At 36.0% G+C, this 20,393-nt stretch overlaps 4 protein-coding genes across 7 annotated transcripts; 2 read left to right on the forward strand and 2 right to left on the reverse strand.

The window, feature by feature from the left end:
- The first annotated feature begins 2,490 nt into the window (after positions 1-2,490).
- LOC8280088 lies at positions 2,491-5,135 on the forward strand. Of its 2 annotated transcripts, none has more exons than XM_002519839.4 (4): positions 2,491-2,800; positions 3,525-3,673; positions 3,816-4,109; positions 4,215-5,135. In XM_002519839.4, exons 2-4 carry the CDS (start codon positions 3,533-3,535, stop codon positions 4,872-4,874), a joined length of 1,095 nt encoding a protein of 364 aa, XP_002519885.1. In that variant the 5' UTR covers positions 2,491-2,800; positions 3,525-3,532; the 3' UTR covers positions 4,875-5,135. The 2 variants fall into 2 exon arrangements, with proteins under 2 accessions (XP_002519885.1, XP_015575119.1); XM_015719633.3 differs by having other exon boundaries at positions 2,492-2,800; positions 3,522-3,673.
- Positions 5,136-5,638: 503 nt separating this feature from the next.
- Positions 5,639-9,573, reverse strand: LOC8280087 (replication protein A 70 kDa DNA-binding subunit E). The gene is made up of 2 exons (XM_015719658.3): positions 9,161-9,573; positions 5,639-8,310 (listed from the first exon to the last, which is right to left on the reverse strand). The coding sequence occupies exons 1-2, from the start codon at positions 9,442-9,444 to the stop codon at positions 6,000-6,002; spliced, it is 2,595 nt and encodes an 864-aa protein (XP_015575144.2). The 5' UTR covers positions 9,445-9,573; the 3' UTR covers positions 5,639-5,999.
- Positions 9,574-10,695: 1,122 nt separating this feature from the next.
- LOC8280086 lies at positions 10,696-15,013 on the forward strand. 3 transcript variants are annotated; one of them, XM_048374549.1, is made up of 6 exons: positions 10,696-11,251; positions 11,402-11,532; positions 12,172-12,297; positions 12,515-12,642; positions 14,025-14,091; positions 14,258-14,394. In XM_048374549.1, the coding sequence occupies exons 1-5, from the start codon at positions 11,020-11,022 to the stop codon at positions 14,086-14,088; spliced, it is 681 nt and encodes a 226-aa protein (XP_048230506.1). In that variant the 5' UTR covers positions 10,696-11,019; the 3' UTR covers positions 14,089-14,091; positions 14,258-14,394. The 3 variants fall into 3 exon arrangements, with proteins under 3 accessions (XP_048230506.1, XP_048230507.1, XP_015575130.1); XM_048374550.1 differs by lacking the exons at positions 14,025-14,091; positions 14,258-14,394 and adding an exon at positions 13,792-14,021 and having other exon boundaries at positions 10,699-11,251; XM_015719644.3 differs by lacking the exon at positions 14,025-14,091 and having other exon boundaries at positions 10,713-11,251; positions 14,258-15,013.
- A 213-nt stretch (positions 15,014-15,226) lies between these two features.
- Positions 15,227-20,368, reverse strand: LOC8280085 (protein CYCLOPS). Its single transcript, XM_048374548.1, has 11 exons — positions 19,830-20,368; positions 19,385-19,440; positions 18,955-19,095; positions 18,780-18,828; positions 18,643-18,695; positions 17,820-18,487; positions 17,412-17,455; positions 17,283-17,328; positions 16,835-16,883; positions 15,981-16,109; positions 15,227-15,664 (listed from the first exon to the last, which is right to left on the reverse strand). The coding sequence occupies exons 1-11, from the start codon at positions 20,031-20,033 to the stop codon at positions 15,541-15,543; spliced, it is 1,563 nt and encodes a 520-aa protein (XP_048230505.1). The 5' UTR covers positions 20,034-20,368; the 3' UTR covers positions 15,227-15,540.
- Positions 20,369-20,393: the final 25 nt, after the last annotated feature.

Consider the following 20,393-nt stretch of genomic DNA (forward strand, 5'->3'; position numbering starts at 1 on the left):
TCATTATAAACGACATGTCAGCTTGTAATGTTGAGCTGTAAGACACGCCAGAAACTTTTCTCACTCCTCTCAACTAACCTCACTAATAAATGTTGTCCTAAAATCAACTGCAATACTTCACGAGAGGAAAAAAATTCAATCCCTAAAATCCCTAAGCTAAGCAACTAAAACAAGTCCTAAATCCCTAACTGGAACAAATCCCTAACCTCGATTTTAACATTATATTACAAATAGAAATTGAAATCCGTAATCACAAAGTCTTGCATACCATTGCATGATAGAAATTGCGAGAGAAGTTGCAAATTTGAACTAAAGAAAGACAGTGAACCCCATTTGCGAGAGAGAAGTTGCAGAGTTCATAAAGAATGAAGATTATCGAAGCTTTAATAGAAAAGATAAGTTTCTTATAACTTTGAAGCTTTAATGGTATTTTGATGAATAGTTGTATAAGTTAGGGCTTTTAAGAATCGATGAAAGTGGTAGGTGCAATAGTCCATATGATTTTTGTTTGTATTTGTAACTATATGTATAGATAATTTATTAAATCATTTGTATATTTTCTAGTTAAGTGATATGGATGTGGCAATACACTTGAGGTGGCACCTTGGTAGTTCTCTAACTCATGGACCACATTCATAGTATATTGGAAAAATGGAGGTTGAATATGTGCCTGATGTGGACCTAGAGAAGCTGTCATTGTTTGAGTTTTTAGGTTATACTAGAGACTTTGGGTTTACAACTACTGGTGGTGTGTTTTATAAAGAAGTGTATAGTGACACATTTGTAGCTTTAGTGATGAGGTAATTTTAAAATGGGCAAGTAGTTTAAAGAACAATAAAATAGTTAATTTATTTGTCACTCATATGATAAATGAGCCATAAGTGGTCATAAATGTTGAGCATGATGTGGACAAAGACCTTATTGTAGGTGAAAGTGTATTTAGTAATATTAGTGGGGCTAGTGCAGGTGTGGGTAGTGAGAATGAGAATATATAGAGCTGTTAGGGCTTCTTCTAGCAGATCTGAAGCAACTAGCAATAGAGAGAACAATGAGGGTGAGTCAGGGTCAGGGTGTTGCCCACAACGACACATTAGAAATATAAAATTTTGAGACAATTAATCAAAATTTGCCTACTCCATTGCAAAGTAAAAGAAAAAAGATTCAACCTAAAATTGTAAGAAAAAATGAAGGAGATAGAGAATTTGAAAATTTCATCATTTTAATAAAAGAAATTATAATAATATTGTTTATTACCATGTCTGATTAGAAAACACCAACTCACTCGCACATTAGCGTTTGATATTATGCTTTTTGCCATCTAAGCTGCTAGGTGCTTATAAGTTAGAAATTTCTCAAGTATAGTTGCCTAATAGGTCAAGCTCAAAGTATAAGGGACTATCTCACTAAAAGTGACAAATACAGGAGGTCACATATGTACTAGGCCATAATTTAAATCAACATGGATATTAGTGATATATGTGATAACAATGGCATAAAATGGATAAATATTATGGAGATACATTTGAACCTGTTTTCAAGCTTAAAATAAGACTACATTAAAAGTAGACATGTTCATGGGCCGGGCTAGGACGGGCTCGGGCCGGGCCTGACTTGATTTTGGACAAGCCCGAGCCCATCCAGGCCTGAGAATTTTTTGATATCTCTGAGCTTAAGTCCGAGTCCGAAATTTTTTGAAAAGCCCGGCCCGGCCCGACCAATTATTAAATCTGTCCCAAATTGTAGTTATATTTAGATTTAGGATTTTGTTTTGATTAATATATTATTAATAACAATAAAACTATAAACAGAGATAATAAGTAGCTAAGTGGTATTGGCACTTAATTATAAGTTGAAGGTCACATGTTTGAGTGTTAGGTATGACCTTTTTTTTTTTTACTAACTAAACTAGATATCGGGCTGGACCGGGCCAGACTTGGATTTTTATATAAATCTCAAGCCCGGTTCGAGAATTACGGGCTTTTTGTGGGTTCCGACCAGGCCGGGCTTGTACTAAAAAATTATCGTCCAAACCCGGCCCGAAGAGTGCGGGCCTGGGCGGGCCGGGCCCATGAACAGGTCTAATTAAAAGCAAGAAACCCAATTGTAAAAACAAATTCAAGGTTGAGGGATTTTATCCATAAGAAAACTTAAAGTTCAGATACAGATATTTATTTCTTAAAAATTACTTCAGTATCTGTTTTCACATAATTGCAATAATATTTATTCAATTATTAGAGTTCTTTTCTAGAGATTTGAATAGTGCTTCGTAATAAGCAAAAATACTAATTAAAAGAACAAAGCCAAATTAAATGAAAAGATAAGGTTTGATTTTGTGAATGGTCCAATGTCAATATAATATAATAAAAAATAAAGATATATATGAAGAAGAATATAGTAATATTAATGTGGATGGAGGACAAAATTGGCAACAAAGAAGAATCTGGAGTTCTCAGTTCCTTCTTCTCCTCCTTCTTCTATAACCAGAGCTGGGAGAAGAAAGAGATAAGAGGGCCCATGGAGAATGTGGTCTAGAGTCTAGAGTCTAGAGTCTAGAGAGTTAGTTAGTGACAAAGTGTTTGTCTGGTCGAGGGCTAACGCACTGAACCGGTAACAACGAACCACGTTAAATAAAAGAAAAAACCTGCTCTCCTCTCCCCGGTTCATCTTCTTCTACCTCAATAATAATTAATAATTTATAATAATAACAATATTAATTCTCAAATTCTCTCTCATCCTTCTGTCTGTGTTCACCACACGTCTCTTCTCACTTCTCCCGAGGCTCTCAAATTTTCCTGTTTCGGTAAATTTTGCTTCTTTCGTTCCCTCCTTTCTCCATTGCCCAATTTCAATTTTCTTCTTTTAATTTTTTTTTTTGTTATAGTTGCTGTTTCTTTGCTTTTACCTTCTCTTTTCTTGTTCCTCTTGAAATGGGTTTTTGCGGTTTTATCATGCTTTTCTTGATCCTCATTTTCTCTTCTTTTTCTGGAATTCAATTAGAATACACTAAGCATCTGCTTAGTGTATTCTAATTGAATTCTGCTTTATGCTTAGTGTATTCTAATTGAATTCTGCTTTATGTGGCTGCATTTCGCTATGTCATAATGAAAAGATGAATTCAATATGCATTTCTTTGATTAGGGCAATATTATTATGTGAATATGTATCAAACATGGGTCACTTATAACACACAGATCAATTATTGTTGAATGGTTTTCTAGTAATCTGTTTTTTGTACTGAACATAATTTACTGAATATCATTGTTTATTTGTTTTCTTTTTGATATTTTCATTGAAAATTAGTGGTCAGATAGGTCAATTCTCTAGTTGATTGATTCTGTTTTGTAGCTAGATGTTGGTCATGTCAAAATTTTGTGGCTTTGCAATTGTTTTAGTTGCCTTTTACTTCGACTATTAGCTGATGTAATAGTGTCGTAGAATAAGTTCACCCAAAAGCTTAAACATTTACTATCAGATTTGGTTTTAGCAAATTCTCAAGTTAATTAAATTGTTCTTTTGTTCAGAAGAGGAAACAATGGATTTTTTCTTCAAGGGAATAAAGGAGGACACATCTGATTGCCAATTTGATGAGAAGATCATCCAGAGATGCCCATTTTTGAGGAACATCTGCAAACCAACTAACTTTTCATTCTCTTCACTAAATTTCCCAAGTTCTGTAAGTAGTGTTTTTTTTTTTTTTGTCATTAGCATCTTAATTTTTTTCCTTTCATTGTAGTCTGTGTTGTGTGCTAACCTTCAATTATTATACCTGGTGTACCACCTAAAGTTTATCAATGTATTCTATTGTTTTTCTCCAGGTGAGGGAAGCCACCAAGGGTCCAATATTTGAAGATGGTCCAAGTTTTGATACAGCATTTAAGCTATTTCACGCAAAAGATGGGGTTGTTCCACTATCAAACAAGTCTACTTTTCACAATGACATTTCAGAAACTGACTCTACACCCCAATTCAACCCCTTAGCAGCAAGAGCTGCTACTATTAGCCTGTCTGCATTTGGTCCTGGTGGACCATTTGGCTTTGGTTCCTTCAACAATAAGTGGAAGAATCAGAAGAAATCTGATTCAACCGACAAGGGTGAACAATCATCTCAGGTAGATGCACTATCTCTAGTACTCAAGTTAACTTATTGTTTCACAGGGTTCCTTTTCAAATGATTGTACGATTGATTATATTGTAATTTCCTTTTTTTCATCCAGAAAGGAAATACGTCAAAACACGAGGCACTGGGAAATGAGTGGTTAGAAACTGGCAACTGCCCTATTGCGAAGTCTTATAGAGCTGTGAGTGGTATACTGCCACTTGTGGCATCAACTCTTCGGCCACCACCTGGTGTGAAGCTTAGATGTCCACCTGCTGTAGTTGCTGCAAGGGCGGCCCTAGCCCGGACTGCCTTGGTTAAAAACTTGAGACCTCAGCCACTGCCTGCAAAGATGCTTGTCATTGCGCTCTTGGGCATGGCAGTAAATGTGCCCTTGGGTGTCTGGAAGGAACATACTAAGAAGTTTTCTCTATCATGGTTTGCAGCGGTGCATGCAGCTGTGCCTTTCATAGCAATGCTTAGGAAGTCGGTTTTGATGCCTAAAACTGCTATGGCACTGACTATTGGAGCTTCTATACTGGGACAGATAATTGGCTCTAGAGCTGAGAGACACCGCCTGAAAGTGTTAGCTGAGAGGGAAAGCGTAGCAGCACGGACAGCAATTGCAGCGGCAGTTGCAGGATATAGTTCAACCCAGTTTGATGGCACTACAGGCGGTCACTGTGGTGTGGAGGGAATGGAGGGAAAGGCATGGGATCCGCTCTGTATCAAGTCTTCAGGACCCCCCACTTCCACACCAACTAATGTCTGTTGCTGAAATGTTGAGCTGCAACTAGTAAGAATGAAATAAAACTACTGCATTAGTAAGAATGAAATAAAACTACTGCATTAAGTATTGGTAGCCAGTGATGGTAAAAGCTTTGGATATTAATATTAGCAGTGCAACCTTCATAAGAAAACACCAAGACCTGCTTATTATAGCATGTGTATTCTATTCAATAATATTAATGATCATGTTGCAGTAATCATGCAGAACGCATTGCTCTCTTGAAAATAAAAACGTTGGTGTTCCCAGTTCCTTTGGATGTGTACTTGTGCAGTGTATAGGAAGCTTGCTTCAGTTCTTAACAGAGTTTAAAATTTTCAGCACCCCTTTTCATGAATAGATTTATTTCAGTAAAAACTTTTTGTCTGTGTTTCTGCAAAAGGAGTTATTTTCAGTAAGCGACTTATTTTGTATTTTTTAAAATTCAAAAAACAATTGTCAATTAGAAATTTCTTTTTGTAACGGGAATGAAATGAGAAGCACTAAATTTCTTTGAATAAAATAGGCTGCAATAATATTTGGGTATGTCAAAAAAACCTGACTTGCATCATTTAGAAATTTGTTCCAATTGTTTTGCAAAATGCAAACCGTTTCGGGTCCACGAGGGTTCCTACTCATACCCGACGTCCCTGTGATTGCACGTTGAACATATGTAATATAATTCTTAGGCGCATCCTGCTTGCTATATAAGATTCATAAGAACGACTCTCCATAATTAAATGCTTTATAATAAGATCTTAAAAAGAAAAAACTAATTAATCAGGCAGAAACGGGCATGGCATGGCATGCATCGTTGGTTTAGAGAACTTTGTATCAAGAAGAAGCTAAACATAATAAATACAACAACTATTTGTAAAAGATGGAGAAGGCGAAGATGAAAACACAAAATTCAAATGATCTAATTTGGGATAGATGATATAGCTGTCACTAAAGATGCCATTCGTGATCCAGACATTCTTCTGTACAGGACGGCTCATAAAACCTGAACCCGAACCCAAACAACAAAGACAAAAAGCTATCCATCGCCCATTTTATGATATCTCATAAAGCAGACACCATATGTTACAAAATTCTTACTGCCTTATTTTCTTAGGTACCTCAGATCTCACCAACCTGTTACCTTGAAACACCCCCAAACCTCCCAGAGGATATTGCGGTGCTACCATAAGCTGGAGGAATATTATTTAGCCCGGGGCAGTCTCTCGCCCAATGCCCGACTTGGTGGCATTTATAGCATTCACCTCCAGCACCAGCACTGCCAGCCAAAGAAGACGGTTGATTGGCATAAAATCCACCTGCAGACTGCCTTGGAGCATTAATGGTACAAGGACAATTAGCAGAGCTATGACTAGTAGCACCACAGCTGATACAAGAAAGATTATGTGTAGGATATCCAGCACTAAACTGGTTTCCGTACTGACCCACTTGATTTGTCTGTAAACCAAATTCTCTAGCGGCAAAGCTGCTTTTCCCCACTTGGTTAGAATTTAGTGATCCACCTATCCTGCTGCCAATACTATCAATTCCAGTATTTGCACCAGAATTGGGATAGTTAGATTCTACATTGGAGGCAGAAGGAATAGAATTTCCTGATTTATACTTTTCCATTATCTCCAAAAGAAACCTAGATTGGGATGAATGGTTAACCTTTTCTGCTCTGACAACGGTGGACTTTACACGCTGTTCATCACTGAATGTTTCCTCTTTTACTTTCAACTTGATAACAAACTTACTGAACAAAACTTGACGAAGAATTTTGGAGAAACTCTCATCATCTTGGTTTTCATATTTCATAAAGTGCAGATCTTTAGCAGATATACCCATAATCTCCTCACCACTCTCTTGAAATGCAGTCACCCATGTAATGCCAGTATGATCCTGCAATTGGAGCTGAAGTATGTATCTGTAATCACATTCATCCATAGACTGATCGCACTTCTCACACCGCCATTTCCCATCTCCATTGTTTGTAACCTTCTTGCTGCAAGGTCGATCACCAGCCATGATAGGGCAAGCTGTATAGCAAAAATTGTCAGCCTTGATATATATCACAGTTGCATTGATAGTGATCCAATCTGGCTTCTCAGAAGTCCCTAGCTTCTCATCCTTGATTTGAGAAATAGTTTTATGAATCTCTGACCTACCAACACTTGACAGTTCTCTCGAAATAGAGACACTAGGGGTGTTCCTCCCTTCCTTTTCAAACCATTCCTTCAGCCTGCGAGCCTCTGGAATATCAGGCTCTATAAATAGCTGACTTGTAGAGATAGTCCCCACTGCCTTTCCATTAAAATCACTAACTCTACCAGATTTAACAGCTAGAACAGGAAAACCACCAGAATCACACATATTCTGTAGCCTTTGTCCTTCTGCGTTACAGAAATTTCCCCACAATGTTAATTCAACACTACGGCCTGAATTGTCTTTCAACTGCAGGGTTCTCTTCTGAGTTTCAGTACCATTTTTCCTCATTATTGAAGCCACAGGAGTAATACAAGACACCATACCAATTATATCCACAACACTGTTATTGTCCATCCCCTCAACTTCGCTTATGGGACGAAAATGGAATTGCTGCCTTGGTATTGCGTCATCATCCTCAAAACACGGTTGGATGACTGAGTTGCTCTCCAAAAAGATTTCTAGATCATTGTGAAGGTGGTTAAAAGTCTTCTGAGCAGGTTTTAAATTTCCCCTGGAAATTAAATAAACCTTCCCAGCTTCTATTTGGTGGTAAAATTGGTCGGCCACAGTATTAAAGCAGATAACTCTAATTTCTCCACCATCAGAATCAAGAAGATCAAAAGAGAACACTTTCCCATCACCACGAACATTATTGTAGTGCCTCAGCTCTCCCTTTGCTGTCACTCTTGCCTTAATTGTCCACCTTCCCTGGTATGGATTGAGGGCAGAAATTGGCATAATTCTGGGGGGAGCTTCATTTTTAGCCACTGGTCCTCTATTAGAGTACATTGGAGGTGGTTGTTGATAGGCTGGACAGGGGGGATAGGGATAGGTGCCAGTCGTCTGTGGAATTTCTGGTCTAGGGTTGCAAAAGCCTGCACTCTGCTCATTGTATGACCTATTCATTGAAGCTGATCCAGGAAGCCCAGAACCAGGTTCTGCTTTCAGGTGACATGGAGGTGCATTTGTTGTAACATATCTTCCTGAATCATAACTGCTGGGATGAGAACTGCCATGTAACTGATTCATTCTAGGGTTTTGTAGAGATGACACATTCAAATTTGGGTTTTCAACCATCCCACCAGCAGGTGAACCACTACCATATGATTGAGGATTTGCTGGGCTGCTAACTGGTTGATCAGTGGAGGGATGTGAAGGCCCCAAAGTCTTTTGTGCTGATACCGGATTTCCAATGATAGCACACTCTTCAATTATCACAACCAATTCCAGGATGATAATAATCCTGCTTACAATAGGAAAGAAAATCATGATGTGATCAAGAAAAATATGAAGAGCATTAACAGAAACTATTAACAGTTTCCAACTCGAGCAATGGTAAAAAGAAAATAGTCAAGAAAATCTTCATTTGTCAGTTTCATAATATTGTTTGATCGTTCAAACAAAAATCTCATGGAAGGGAGGATGTTAAATGCTACGAAAGGAGAGACCCCGTAAAGGCACAACACCAATCACATTGCTTTCTATGTCCTAATTCTAGACTCAAATATTACTCTAAATGATAACAAAATATCCAACAATAACACATTAATAAGGATGCTCGTGTTCACTTAGCAACTATGTGCAAGACTCTGAATTCAGTAGAATAGGAGATTACACTGGCCAAAATTCAACACCCAAGAAGCAGGTTGCTCAATTAGAAATAAACTGATCTAGCCTCTACAAAGACAAATCCCTTTCTCCTAGGAATAATCAAAAGGCTTTCACTGGAAAAGGAAAACATTATCCAAATGTAGACCTTAGCAAAACTGAAAAATCCCAATAATATTTCATTTAAAAGTAAATAAGCTCGCCCTCTGTTTCTCTCACAACCAATACAGCTTCTTGAACCCAACAACCTAAATTCATTCTTCAATAATAGAACAAGAAAATTAAGTTTTTTCTCGAGGAGTAAAAGTTGGAGATCAACAACCTAAGATTCATTCAAATCAAGGATCCTAATAAAACAAACAAATGTGAGATAGTTGAATTGAATGCATAACATTAAAAAGAAACTAGTGAAAGATAAGAACTTTTAACGAACCCCAAAGATCAAAACATACAAATTCAAATATAATTAGATAGAAAAAGCATACATGCGGCCTTGAACAGTGGTACAAGTATACTGAATCAACTGAACGACAGAACCAGGTCTCAAGTTTCCATCTTTAACCAAGTGATTAATCTGAGTACCCAACATTGCTTGTTGCAAATGGGACCCATCGGATAAAATCAATCGGAAACGTTCACTCTGTTGCGGCTGTTTGGTTTGCACTTGTTTCAGCTCCGTCACTTGCAGCGTTGGCTTCAGTTCTGCTGCTGTTGCCCCTCCGCTTGTTATCTTTGATATTGCACCTTCGCTCAAATTCATGTTCGCCATTTACTAATCTAAAGATTGCGAAAAATTGAGATAAAAATTTTGAGAATTTGAAACCCTGGGAGTTAAGGGAGAGAGAAAATGTAGCGCCGGTGTTTTGAGAGGGAAACGGCAAAATGGAATGGCTTTTTGATGTTTTCTTTTTAATTTTGGATTTTCTTTTATATTTACTTTTTTGGGCATTAGATTTTCGTAAATACCGAACATGTCTCCGATTCTTCTCTCACTAAGCGCATAAAGGAAAAAAAAGAAAGAAGAGAAAAGCTCAGATATGCTCTTCATATTTAACACGATAGTCGTATTCGCCCTTGAATATTTATTTTCAGACAAATATGCCCTTTATAGTCTTTAAAAATGCTTCTTTTAAACAAATAAATTTAAAATTTCTAATAAATCACATAACTCATATGCTATAGCTAAAATAAAAAGAAATTTAAATATAAAATTACATAGGATGAACACTAAAACCTTTTCTATCTCTCCTTATTAAATTTATAGTACGTATATTAAAAATAACTAAAATATTTAAGTAATATATGTTATTTTATGGTTTGAATTCTATTTTTTATTTTTATAGCAAATTGGTCCATAAGATTTATTGTATGAAATATTTTCGTGGAATTGATATATCAATATATTTATACATTTTTGTATATTTTGATATAATAAATTACTAACAGAAAGGCTATTTTCTGAAATTGTATATAAATAAGAGGAATAAAAATTTAAAACTATAAGGTATTCAATAAAATTGAGTTTTATTTTTATTTTTTATTTTTTATTTTTTTTCAATGATTTTCTTCTGCTACTCAAGGTTAGTGCTTTAGACAAGGCATTCCAACTAATGGCTTGTTTACATTTTTGTTTGGCTTTTTTTAGAAGTTTATATTGGTTACTAATATAGGAGAATAATTATAAAAAAAAATTATAAAAACTGAATTCATGACATAATTAATATTTTTATACAACATCATTCAATAAAAGAAATTAAAAGATACTAGAATAATATATATTTTATTGTCTTTTTATACTGTATCTCTCACTCTCTCTATATATATATAATATAATATATATATAATATATAATTCAAAAGATGTTAAAAAAGAATCAATATATTACTTAAAAATAAACTAGTATTCTTTATCTGGAACTCATATTTCTATAAATCCATGTGAATTCCATAATATATTCAACATGTATAGTTTCATTTCAGCATTTTTTATTTTTGACCAGCTTTATACTGATTATTATTGTTAATACACAAACACTCATTAGGGCAAGTTTAGACACCAAATTTATAATTATCGCAGATAATTATAAATAATAATGCTGGACCTTTGACCAGTTTGGTATGGAGAGAATGTAAAAGAAAGAAAAGGCAGCCACTGGCTACTGGTCCTGGGTGGGATCATTGACCCCCAATCTCAAAAGTCTTTTTTCCAATTTTATAAAACAATTGAACATTTGCTTTAGAATCTTTGGCGCAGACACGGAGAACCGAACCGCCTTTCAATCACCGGTAAATGGTTCCGGTGGCCGGGAGATTGAAGTAGAAATTGGGGTTTGGATAGTAAGTGAATGGATTCTGAAGAAGAAAGAGAAACAGAAGTTGAAATGGAAGAGAATGATAACAAGGGTTTGATTAAGTATGGAGTGGGGTTTGTGTTTCGATTAACTTTAGCTTTTCTTTTCCCAATTTTCGCATTCTTGATGTTGTCAATAGTAATTGGATTATTAGCTGTTCTGGGTACTTACTTCTCTATTACCTCTCCCATCTTTTTCCCTTCCCAGTGCACCATTCTCTCCAGCAGTAAGCCTCTCTCTCTCTCTCTCTCTCTCTCTCTCTCTCTCCATTTCCTTTTAATTATTTTTATTAATAAATTATAGGACTAGTTTGGAGTTGGATTTTTAAGTATAATAATGATAATGTGAGATTCAACTTTTCGTAATTTTTATGAAGGTGTGGATCTGAGATCATCTAAGGTCTGTGAACTTGGATTGTTGAATTATAAAGCTAAGCATGTGTTTTATCCTTTTGAATCAAGCCAATTTCGCTGTCGTTATGATTACTACTGGGCATCAGTCTTTCAGGTCATATATCTTACGCTCAGGATCACCTTCAATTCTTTTTTATTTGTTCTTGATGGCAAATATGGGGACTACTACTACAATGTGATGCTTTTATGCACTAATATATAAGCATGAATATGCACGTTAGCTTATGTCTTTCAACTTCAAAGTGATTAAAACTGATTTAAGGCCATGACTATACTGATTATGGACCTTTGGCATGGAGTAACTGTGGTAAACAACAAAGGATGAACTGATTTTAGTATTGGGTGATCCATGTTATCCAGCTACTGGGGTTGGATTCTGAGGCCAGACCTTGTACGAATGGAACCATGACAGGATTAACATGATATTGCAGTCTCATATTGATAGCTTATGTGGAAATTATCATGAATACAAGCATTTACCTAGTCCATTCCAATATCATATATCATTAAAATTGGTGGGCCCTGTCAGTTTTTGCTTGTTCCATTTATCTGTAACTATCTATGCAACTGTTTTAATTTCTATTCTCTTATATATTTTTTTAGAGACCAAGTTAACTATAGCATTTCTTATTCATACTACTTGTTGATAATTTGCTATTATATTCCTTTGTTACTTATGCATCAAGACAATTATGCATTCTGTTCATATGTATATTATTTTTGATGTTCACAGGTGGAATACAAAGACCATTCTTTGGGACAGACACAGCTTGCATTTTCAGAGGCTCCAAATGAGGCCCTTCCTCTAAATTGCAGGCCTAATTTTGGTGCTGCATGGGTCACCAAAAATATATTCAAGGTAGGGGTTGCAAAGCTTTTTATCGCATTCATTTCTAGAAGAAGGATACAGTTTTCATGGTTTCATCATCTTTTTCTAAATTTTATGAATTTAGATAAAAAGTTGTGCATGTTAATAGGGTATCTAACATGTTTATAGCCAATTCTCTTTGTAGTCAAATTTTTGTTCTAGTCTCTGCCCATTAACCTGCTGTTTTCTACTCATGTCACCTTTTCAGGTCAATAAAACTTATGACTGCTGGTATACAATTGGCATTTCTAGAGTGAGCCTATATCGTGATGGCTTCTTTCCTTGTCAAGCAAAAGATCCATCTGCTTTTGAGATGCTTAGACGCTGTATTATTCTGTGAGTAAAGTGCCTTTTTCCCTCAAAATCTTTTCTTTCTGTTAAGAACCTCCAAGGATTAGAACCACGAACTCTAATGATTATGAACCCGTGAATTACTATCTTAGAAACCCAAGAACAAATTGAGTTTCAAAACCCAAGAACCGCTTAAATCAGATTGCAAGGTATGGTTGATCAAGATCAGAACCTAAAGAAAACTAAGTTCTTTAAACCCTAACCCTTAACACGCCACAAGGATAGATCAATTCCTTGATAAGTAGTTTATGCATTCAACAAGAATTCAAGAATTCAAGCAAATATGCAAAGGAAACAACTACTATAATTTTATCAAAATTCGAATCCCTCAAAACACAACTTAAGGGGCGTTTTTATAGCCACCTAACATAAGAAACCCTAGTAAAACTATTAACCATAGCTGCCACATAAGAAAAATAGGCAATAACATTGTTCTGAACTTAAATAAGAGATTTCAGCCCAAATATTAGCCCACATTGGTCTTCATGTATTTGGACTTGCAAAACATTGAATAAAGCCCATTCAGATGTGTCTTTACTTGGGCCTATTCTAGCATGACCAATTGAGCTTCCTTGACTAGCCCAATCTTGCATATAGCCAATTAAGGCTTCTTGTAGCTTCTTGGACCTTGACCTTGTAATTGGGCCTTGTAGCATGCTCAATAGATCCTTAGCTTTATCTTTGGTTTTCTTGTTGTTTTCTCCATCGAGTCCATCTTTAAGCTTGGCCATGTCCATATCACTTTCTCTGAATTTATTCTACTTATATTCACGGCTTCAGGTTATCTAATTTAGTGGCAGTCAATAATTATCTATTGATGCTTAGCTAACAAGGTTGAAAGAAAAGAAATGATGCTTTGTTAGTGTCTTATACTATATCCTGTGTGTACTAGGGAAAATTTCTTTTCCAACAAAAATGTTTTTTGACGTGGTTGTTTGTTACTGTTTTTGCCTGATCTGTTGTGGGCTTTTTGATGCCTCGTATGGCTTGTGATTTCTCTGACTAGTTAAAAATGATCTTATGTTTTTTTGGTCTGTTGTTAATCCTTGACAAATGAATTGGCTTTAGTTGGTTTATTCTCAACTGTTTAGTAAGGAAAAGCTTTTTGTTTTTCTCCTGCTCTTTTTTTGTTAGGTTTTGTTTTTAATAAGCCAAAGAAACTAAAAGGGCAAACCCGACGTGCTCACAGACAACTGAAGCCCTTTGATTGATTGGGCTTCCAGTGGGGTCCGAAAACAACCTTAAAGACGACCCTAGCAGCACTTAGCTAAAATTCATAGGTGGCTGAGGGATAATGTATATAGCAGGTTATTTTGATGTTCGTGCACTGTTTGCTGAGATGAGTATGATTTGGTTTGCTAAAATAGGTGGCCAGTTGTACCTGTTACTGAGTCCAAAGTGATTCGTACGTTATTTACGTGTTTAATATAACAGGTAATAAAACTTGCTCTTGTTAAAAGCATTATCCCTATATCAGTAAAACAAGGATTTTCTATGTCCTTAGTAATGTTCAAGCTGCAAATCATGTGAATGACAAACATCCTTCTGCACTTATCTTTTAGTGGCTTTTTGGTAATCTAGTTACTGCTTATACCCTCAGGTCTATCAAAACTTTACGCCACTTGTTTGTCCAGAAGAAGGGAATTGCAAGTTTTTGGAGGTGGGAAACAGTAGCTGGAGTTGTTACTGGTTTTTCAACATCCTTGATCTCCATCAGCTGTATAAGCATCCTACATCATATTAAATCACGGTTGTCCAGCACCTATATAGCACGGATGGTTGCACCAATCATTAAGATGGTCTCCTTCAAGCGGGTTTGTTTTCTCGTGACATATTTCTCGATTGTGGGTTGGTTAGTAATCCAGTATGGGAAATGGCTTGGTCTCCCAGATATTCACAGAATGTATAATTACTAGGTTATCAGTTGGCAACCCTTTTTGCAAATGCTAATTCTCTTCTGTTCGTATTGTTACTTGGATCCTGCAAATATGATCACCCCTGTGGAGTAGAAGGATGTAAAATGAAAGTGACTGCTTGATGTAAAATATATATACAAGTAGTGGTGGAAGGGTAAGGTTACTCCATTTTGACATGAAAGTTACAGGTTGAAATTGCCAAGACAGATTTGTTGAGTAAAATTGCTTAGGTCTGTTTCTCTTTGAGAGCTCACAATACCCATTTACAAATGTGTAACAAACAATGCATGTAGTTGAGAAAGTAGTGTTCAGTGTATAGGGCATCTTGTGAGACAACTCTAATGTGATAGTCAGTGCCACTGTCATCTTATTTTGAAGGTTAAGGAATTGATCAAAGAAGAACCAAAAACAGAAAATAAATAAATATATTTTTTACTACAGTATGTTCCCTTATCTCTCGCCCCCTACTTTAATTTTTATTTTGTCTCTTTGTTATTTTAAGGAAAACAGGAATTTCTTGTTATGCTGCTGTGTAAAGATAATTATTATGGTACTAAAGTGTAATTAACATAAACTTGAGAATTTGATTAAAATGTGAAACAATTATCTGGATTTTGTAATAACAACAGTTTTGGAGAAATAACATACATAAGTTGATTTAGCTGATGTTTTATTTTATAATATCAATTGATTCTTCTTTCCATAGAAACTAATATAATCCACCTAATAGTGTCAAGTTTGAAATTTGCATTCTACTGCTTCGTGTGGAAACTTTTCATCCTTATAGTCGGCCAAAGATTTCAAGAAAATAACACTCGTACATATATAATTAGCTAACAAGTCTATGCTTAACACCTCTTTTTTCCCCTGTACTTGAGATTATATTTGGAAAATGTTGCAGCTTATGCCAGAGTTGCTGCTGTACACCAGTATGAGGTGGGCAATATAGTCCTATGAAGAACAAGTTTCACATTCTGCCTGATTCTGAGAGGATCCTCTCGATTTCTTCGAGAAGTCTTTCCTTTTCATCTGCCAACTCCTCGTTCTTTTTCTGAAGCTCTTCTATCTGCTTAGTCTGTTCAGAATCCTTCCTGACAGTGATTAATAAACAAGAAAGGTGCTGGTTTAGTAACAAGCAGAATATATGCATAAGCTCATATCATCTTGCAGAAATTAAGTTAGTGCTGACTGCAGGGAATAAGTTTATGTTTACTTGTGAAACTTGTTTGATTTTTACTATTAACTTGAGATTTACAATCAAGCTTTTTAGAGGTCAAATTGCAAATTCTTTTATTGTGGTTCCATATGCAAATTTAAGCAGAAAGGTATAAATTGAGCTTATTTTCAAGCTTTGGGAGCTTGGCGTTTAAGTCTAAGACTGATAAATAAAGAAGTTTTGGTGATTACCTATTCATGAAAGAAAGGTTGAGTTTGAGTGACCGTACTTCCTTCTCAAGGTTTTCGCACCTCTTCAAAACAGATTCCATATCAGATGGAACTGCTGGTGTTAAATTTCTTTCCTTTGCCTCTGCCATTCTGCATCATCATCAAATTCAGATTAAGAAAAAGCTTTCTAGCAAACTGTATATGAGAGAGCATCTCCTTCTACTATATTCAACTTTTAAGTGCCATAGTAAAATGTTTAAATTATGGTCAGAAAAACTTTTATATTTGTTTTAGCCAAATGATATATATGTTACCTCATCTGCACCTTTACCCAGTGTTTGAGAGCGAACAAGCCGCCATAAATTTAAGACACTCCTAAAAGACAACAGAGTAAGCAGTCATAATGCTACAAGCTGGGTTCTATCTTATAATATTTAGCAAGGCCACAGGTGCAGGCCTGCAGCAAATACAGGTAGAACTTAAAAGGTCGATCCTCTATTTGGTAAAGGATGTTTAAGAGTAACGAGTCTAGTATCCAATGCCTGATGTTTAGCTGGCTAATGCATCTTTGGTGGATGATCCTGTTCCAATATGACTCGGTTTGATTTTTCACTAGTTTCATGCATCTCAGTAGTTTTTTCTTTTCAGGATTCAAGAGATGATGAGACGGAGTCTCCTAACGGCCGACCTATGCTACAAGGCACGAACCTGACGAATGGAGATTTGTGGATCATATGGTATAAGATAGAGTAGGATAATGATGTATAGTCACATTGGTTAACCAATTACTTATGTGACCTCAAGCATTTAACAGCATAATGATTTTAAGAATTCTGAACAATCTTACAAAACAGTAGAATCGAAGTTTAGCTTACTTTCGCGAGCGCTCCACCCTGCGCTTTTTTGTTGTGTCACCCTTGTCCACTGCATAACTTCTGTTGGTCAGAAAGATTCACACAATGGCATAATCGATAGTTTTATGAAGTGCTTAGTTATAATAATAGTAAGCATTTCAGATGGAAAGAAGAAGAAATCTTTTGGACCACATTAATGATATGGACTAGAAAGGCCAGTTTCTCCTCCTGGAATAAAAATAAGAAACCAAGTTGTCGGACTTGGCCACCTAGAACATAACCTTCCATTTCGCATAACATATTTCCATTATAAGTTGTGACTAGTTGTGTCGTGCTTGAAAAAAATTTAGCAACGAACTCTAGTGCAGAATGTGAAATTTAGTCAAGCAAAAAGTCCATTTAGAATGATAAATTTGATGTCAGAAAGAGAAATCTGGTGCTGGTGAAGTTCCAAGTCTAAACTTATTACCTGAACCAGCTGATGTCACAGACCCATGTCGAACCAGGCTTCCCCTCTAACCGGATAAACAACAAAGGAACAAGATATCAGCAAAACAAGTTCAATAATTTATTCAAAATATCTAAGAAAGTTGAATACCTTTCGATCATCCTTCAAATTTTCAATTATCCGTTCTCTGATATCTGCATTTTCACAGTAACTCAAAATGTCAAATCCAAAAGGATTCAAGGTTCCAGCAATCAGAATCTGGGAATTTCATACATTTGCATATGATCCTTTGTATTGAAGGCCTAAACACAAACTAATTATCCAAACTCAGCCAATATAAGGAAGAAACCAAGAAACAAAGAAACTGAAAATAACATGTTATGCACTTCGTCGTTAGAAACTGAAAAATAAAAACTGTAACAGCAAGAACACTGGGCGAACGCCTCGAATGCAACAGGGCTAAAATTGCTGCATTTGAACACAGCACATGAAGATCATTTGAGCAATGAATTGAGGCTGTTATGATAAGTGGAAACAGTGGATATATGAATTGCATACCCTTGGCTCTAGAGCCATTTTCTGGACCCTTGTTATTTCCAACTTGTTTCCTTGAGCTTTCACACATGCTTAGTGTTTGACTTGAGTTGCTGGGACCATCACATGCATCAAAACCACATGAAACTACTGGGGCAGCAGCAGAAGATTCGCTTTGAGACGCTTCTCGAGAAACTGTGCTCAACTGAATTGGATTCATGGGATTTACAAAGCCCTCCAGGTCAAGATCTATGGGTTCCTGAACTGCTTGAAAAAGTCTAGCATCATTAACTTGGCCAGAGGATAGTTCTTGATAACCGTGTGGAATCTCATGAATGTTGTTTCCTTCTCCTTGATTAAAGCTAGAGTCCATTAAAATTTCTTGAGAGTGATAAATTGCATTTGTACTGTCTTCAATAGTTTCTTTCTCGATTTGGTTACTGAGCTTCTTGCGTTCCAGCGCACCCTTTAGCATGCTCACAACAGAAGAAACTTTATCTACATCTCCCATTTGCGGGGTATTGAAAGTAGACGAAGATGAATTGGATGGAGACATGAATGTTCCCAATTGATTGGAAATGCCATGCATAGAAGGGTCGCTAAAACCATTTGGATCAGCAAATTCTTGTTTAAGATTGCTGATATTGTTCCCTAAAGTTGTCTGAGATCCTTGCATAGCAGCATATCTCTTCCTGCAAAACAAGCATGAATGACTGCTTCTGTTTATGCACTTATGATTTGAAAAGGAAAAAAAAAAAAAATCAACTACAGCAATTACAATGTACGATTGCGACTTGCAGCAGCACAATATGGTTATCTAAATCTAAAATTGGTATAATTGTTATACCGGAGTTCAGAGGATCGACTTCTTGTCATGGGCTGAGAACTATGAAACCAGGCCTGTATTTGAAGAGAAAAAGCTATCAGATATCCTGAAGCTTCAAGAGATTCTGAAGCTTCTGCAGGTAATTAGATAAGACGAACCTTTGCCAGATACAAATTACTAGCCTGCATATTTTTGTCGACAGAATTCCTGATAAGAATTGTACCAAAAGAAGAAGATAAATCAGAATGACTTCTCTCTTGATGACATGGTGCTTTCGAGAACCATGTAACAGCAGACAAGTAAGAGCAAACAGCAAAAAGTTGCAGTAGCCACCTGATAGATTGCTGATTGAAGTCGCTGGAGGTACCATCAGCCACAAGATTATTCTGTGTAGATAATACGTCATTGCTTCTTTTATTTTGCGATGTACCTCCAGCTTGCTGATTATTCAAACTAGCTAGTTCTGTAGACATCCTGCAATTACATTACAAAAATTTGTTTACTACAATATCATCGCAAGAATCTTGAAACAATTTCCATAAATTTGATGTGAAGTTATATGTGATCTTGACAGGAAAATGCTTTCAGGAATTCAGTGCTTTTAGAAATTAGAATTTTCGAGGCGGACAATTCTGCATTCTGTTATTCAGATGACCCATAGATTATCAATCTAAATTGTCATGGCCGTCCAAAATAGGTAGTAGCGCAGCAGCATGTTATCAATGAATTCCATGTCAGGAGTTTATGGCTTTAGTAGCCTTACCTCCTTGATGCTTGCCGCGTCCGATGTGCTATACTTGATGAGTTATAGGCAGGATTCTGGAATATAAACCCATCGGTTGGATTAAAAAATATCAGAAATTCACAAGATTGAGAAAAAAATAAAAGAAAAGATAATTTGACACAGCAACTACTGCATAAACAGCAATTCATAATAGAACATAGTTTAAAGCTGATCACTGAAAAAATTAAGGGTTTCTGATCAAATACCAGCATAACCATTAATATTTGCAAGTAAACTAAGCACTCAATGATTGTTGGTTCAAGGAAAAAAAATAAACAGAAATTAAAACTGATAGCTCTGAGTTCAGTGCACAAAAAAGACAATATCTGATACAAGAATTAAGACAAATACCAAGCTCAAATTTTAAACCAAATCAAAACAAGAAACAGTAATGACAATAAAGAAAAGATTGCTGGTTGCTTGCCTCTCCATTTGTAAGCCAGCTTTTGAAGAGTTCTTCACTATCAGTGCGAAAGCTGTGATGATAAGAATGAGAAGAACTATTCTTAAATCCTAACATCTCCATGTTAGGAACAGGCATCCCAACTGAACTCTCCATCAAGGACTTCAAGAACAACTCTTCACTTGTGTTTCTATACACATCTGAGTACCCTTTTCCTTCTGTCATCTCTTCTCTTGTGTTTTTCTCCCCTTCACAATAATCTCTGTCGATCAAGCTTTCATCAACCTTTACAGAATTATTTTCTTTTGAAGCTTACTTTATGTACATCATTGACCATATCACCTTTGCCTTGAAACTAAAACAATCAAGAAACCATTAAACTTTTTCTTGTTTAACGACTTACTTTATGTTAATAAATCAATGAAAGAATGAACAGGACCAAGGTGGAGTAGGAATTCTAGTCAAGAGCCTAGCAATAAACATTTCCAAATTTTTGACCTGTTAAAGGGATTCCTTTCTTGCAAGAAAAAAGAAATTAACAATAGGGACAATATCTTTCATTCTGCCCCCAGTCAATCAAAATGT

This window comes from Ricinus communis, chromosome 5, assembly GCF_019578655.1.
Source record: "Ricinus communis isolate WT05 ecotype wild-type chromosome 5, ASM1957865v1, whole genome shotgun sequence".
Taxonomy (NCBI): Eukaryota; Viridiplantae; Streptophyta; class Magnoliopsida; order Malpighiales; family Euphorbiaceae; genus Ricinus; species Ricinus communis.

Bases quoted from the DNA above. Each gene is read 5' to 3' on its own strand.
- LOC8280088 (XM_002519839.4), top strand. From the start codon at position 3,533: ATGGATTTTTTCTTCAAGGGAATAAAGGAGGACACATCTGATTGCCAA. The intron at 3,674-3,815 runs GTAAGTAGTGTT...GTTTTTCTCCAG, and splicing joins CACTAAATTTCCCAAGTTCT to GTGAGGGAAGCCACCAAGGG. The intron at 4,110-4,214 runs GTAGATGCACTA...TTTTTCATCCAG, and splicing joins AGGGTGAACAATCATCTCAG to AAAGGAAATACGTCAAAACA.
- LOC8280087 (XM_015719658.3), bottom strand. From the start codon at position 9,444: ATGGCGAACATGAATTTGAGCGAAGGTGCAATATCAAAGATAACAAGC. The intron at 8,311-9,160 runs GTATGCTTTTTC...TATTGTAAGCAG, and splicing joins ACCACTGTTCAAGGCCGCAT to GATTATTATCATCCTGGAAT.
- LOC8280086 (XM_015719644.3), top strand. From the start codon at position 11,020: ATGGATTCTGAAGAAGAAAGAGAAACAGAAGTTGAAATGGAAGAGAAT. The intron at 11,252-11,401 runs GTAAGCCTCTCT...ATTTTTATGAAG, and splicing joins GTGCACCATTCTCTCCAGCA to GTGTGGATCTGAGATCATCT. The intron at 12,643-14,257 runs GTGAGTAAAGTG...TTATACCCTCAG, and splicing joins CTTAGACGCTGTATTATTCT to GTCTATCAAAACTTTACGCC.
- LOC8280085 (XM_048374548.1), bottom strand. From the start codon at position 20,033: ATGACAGAAGGAAAAGGGTACTCAGATGTGTATAGAAACACAAGTGAA. The intron at 18,829-18,954 runs GTGGCTACTGCA...AATTCTTATCAG, and splicing joins TTCAATCAGCAATCTATCAG to GAATTCTGTCGACAAAAATA. The intron at 16,884-17,282 runs GTAATAAGTTTA...GAAGTTATGCAG, and splicing joins TGTGACATCAGCTGGTTCAG to TGGACAAGGGTGACACAACA.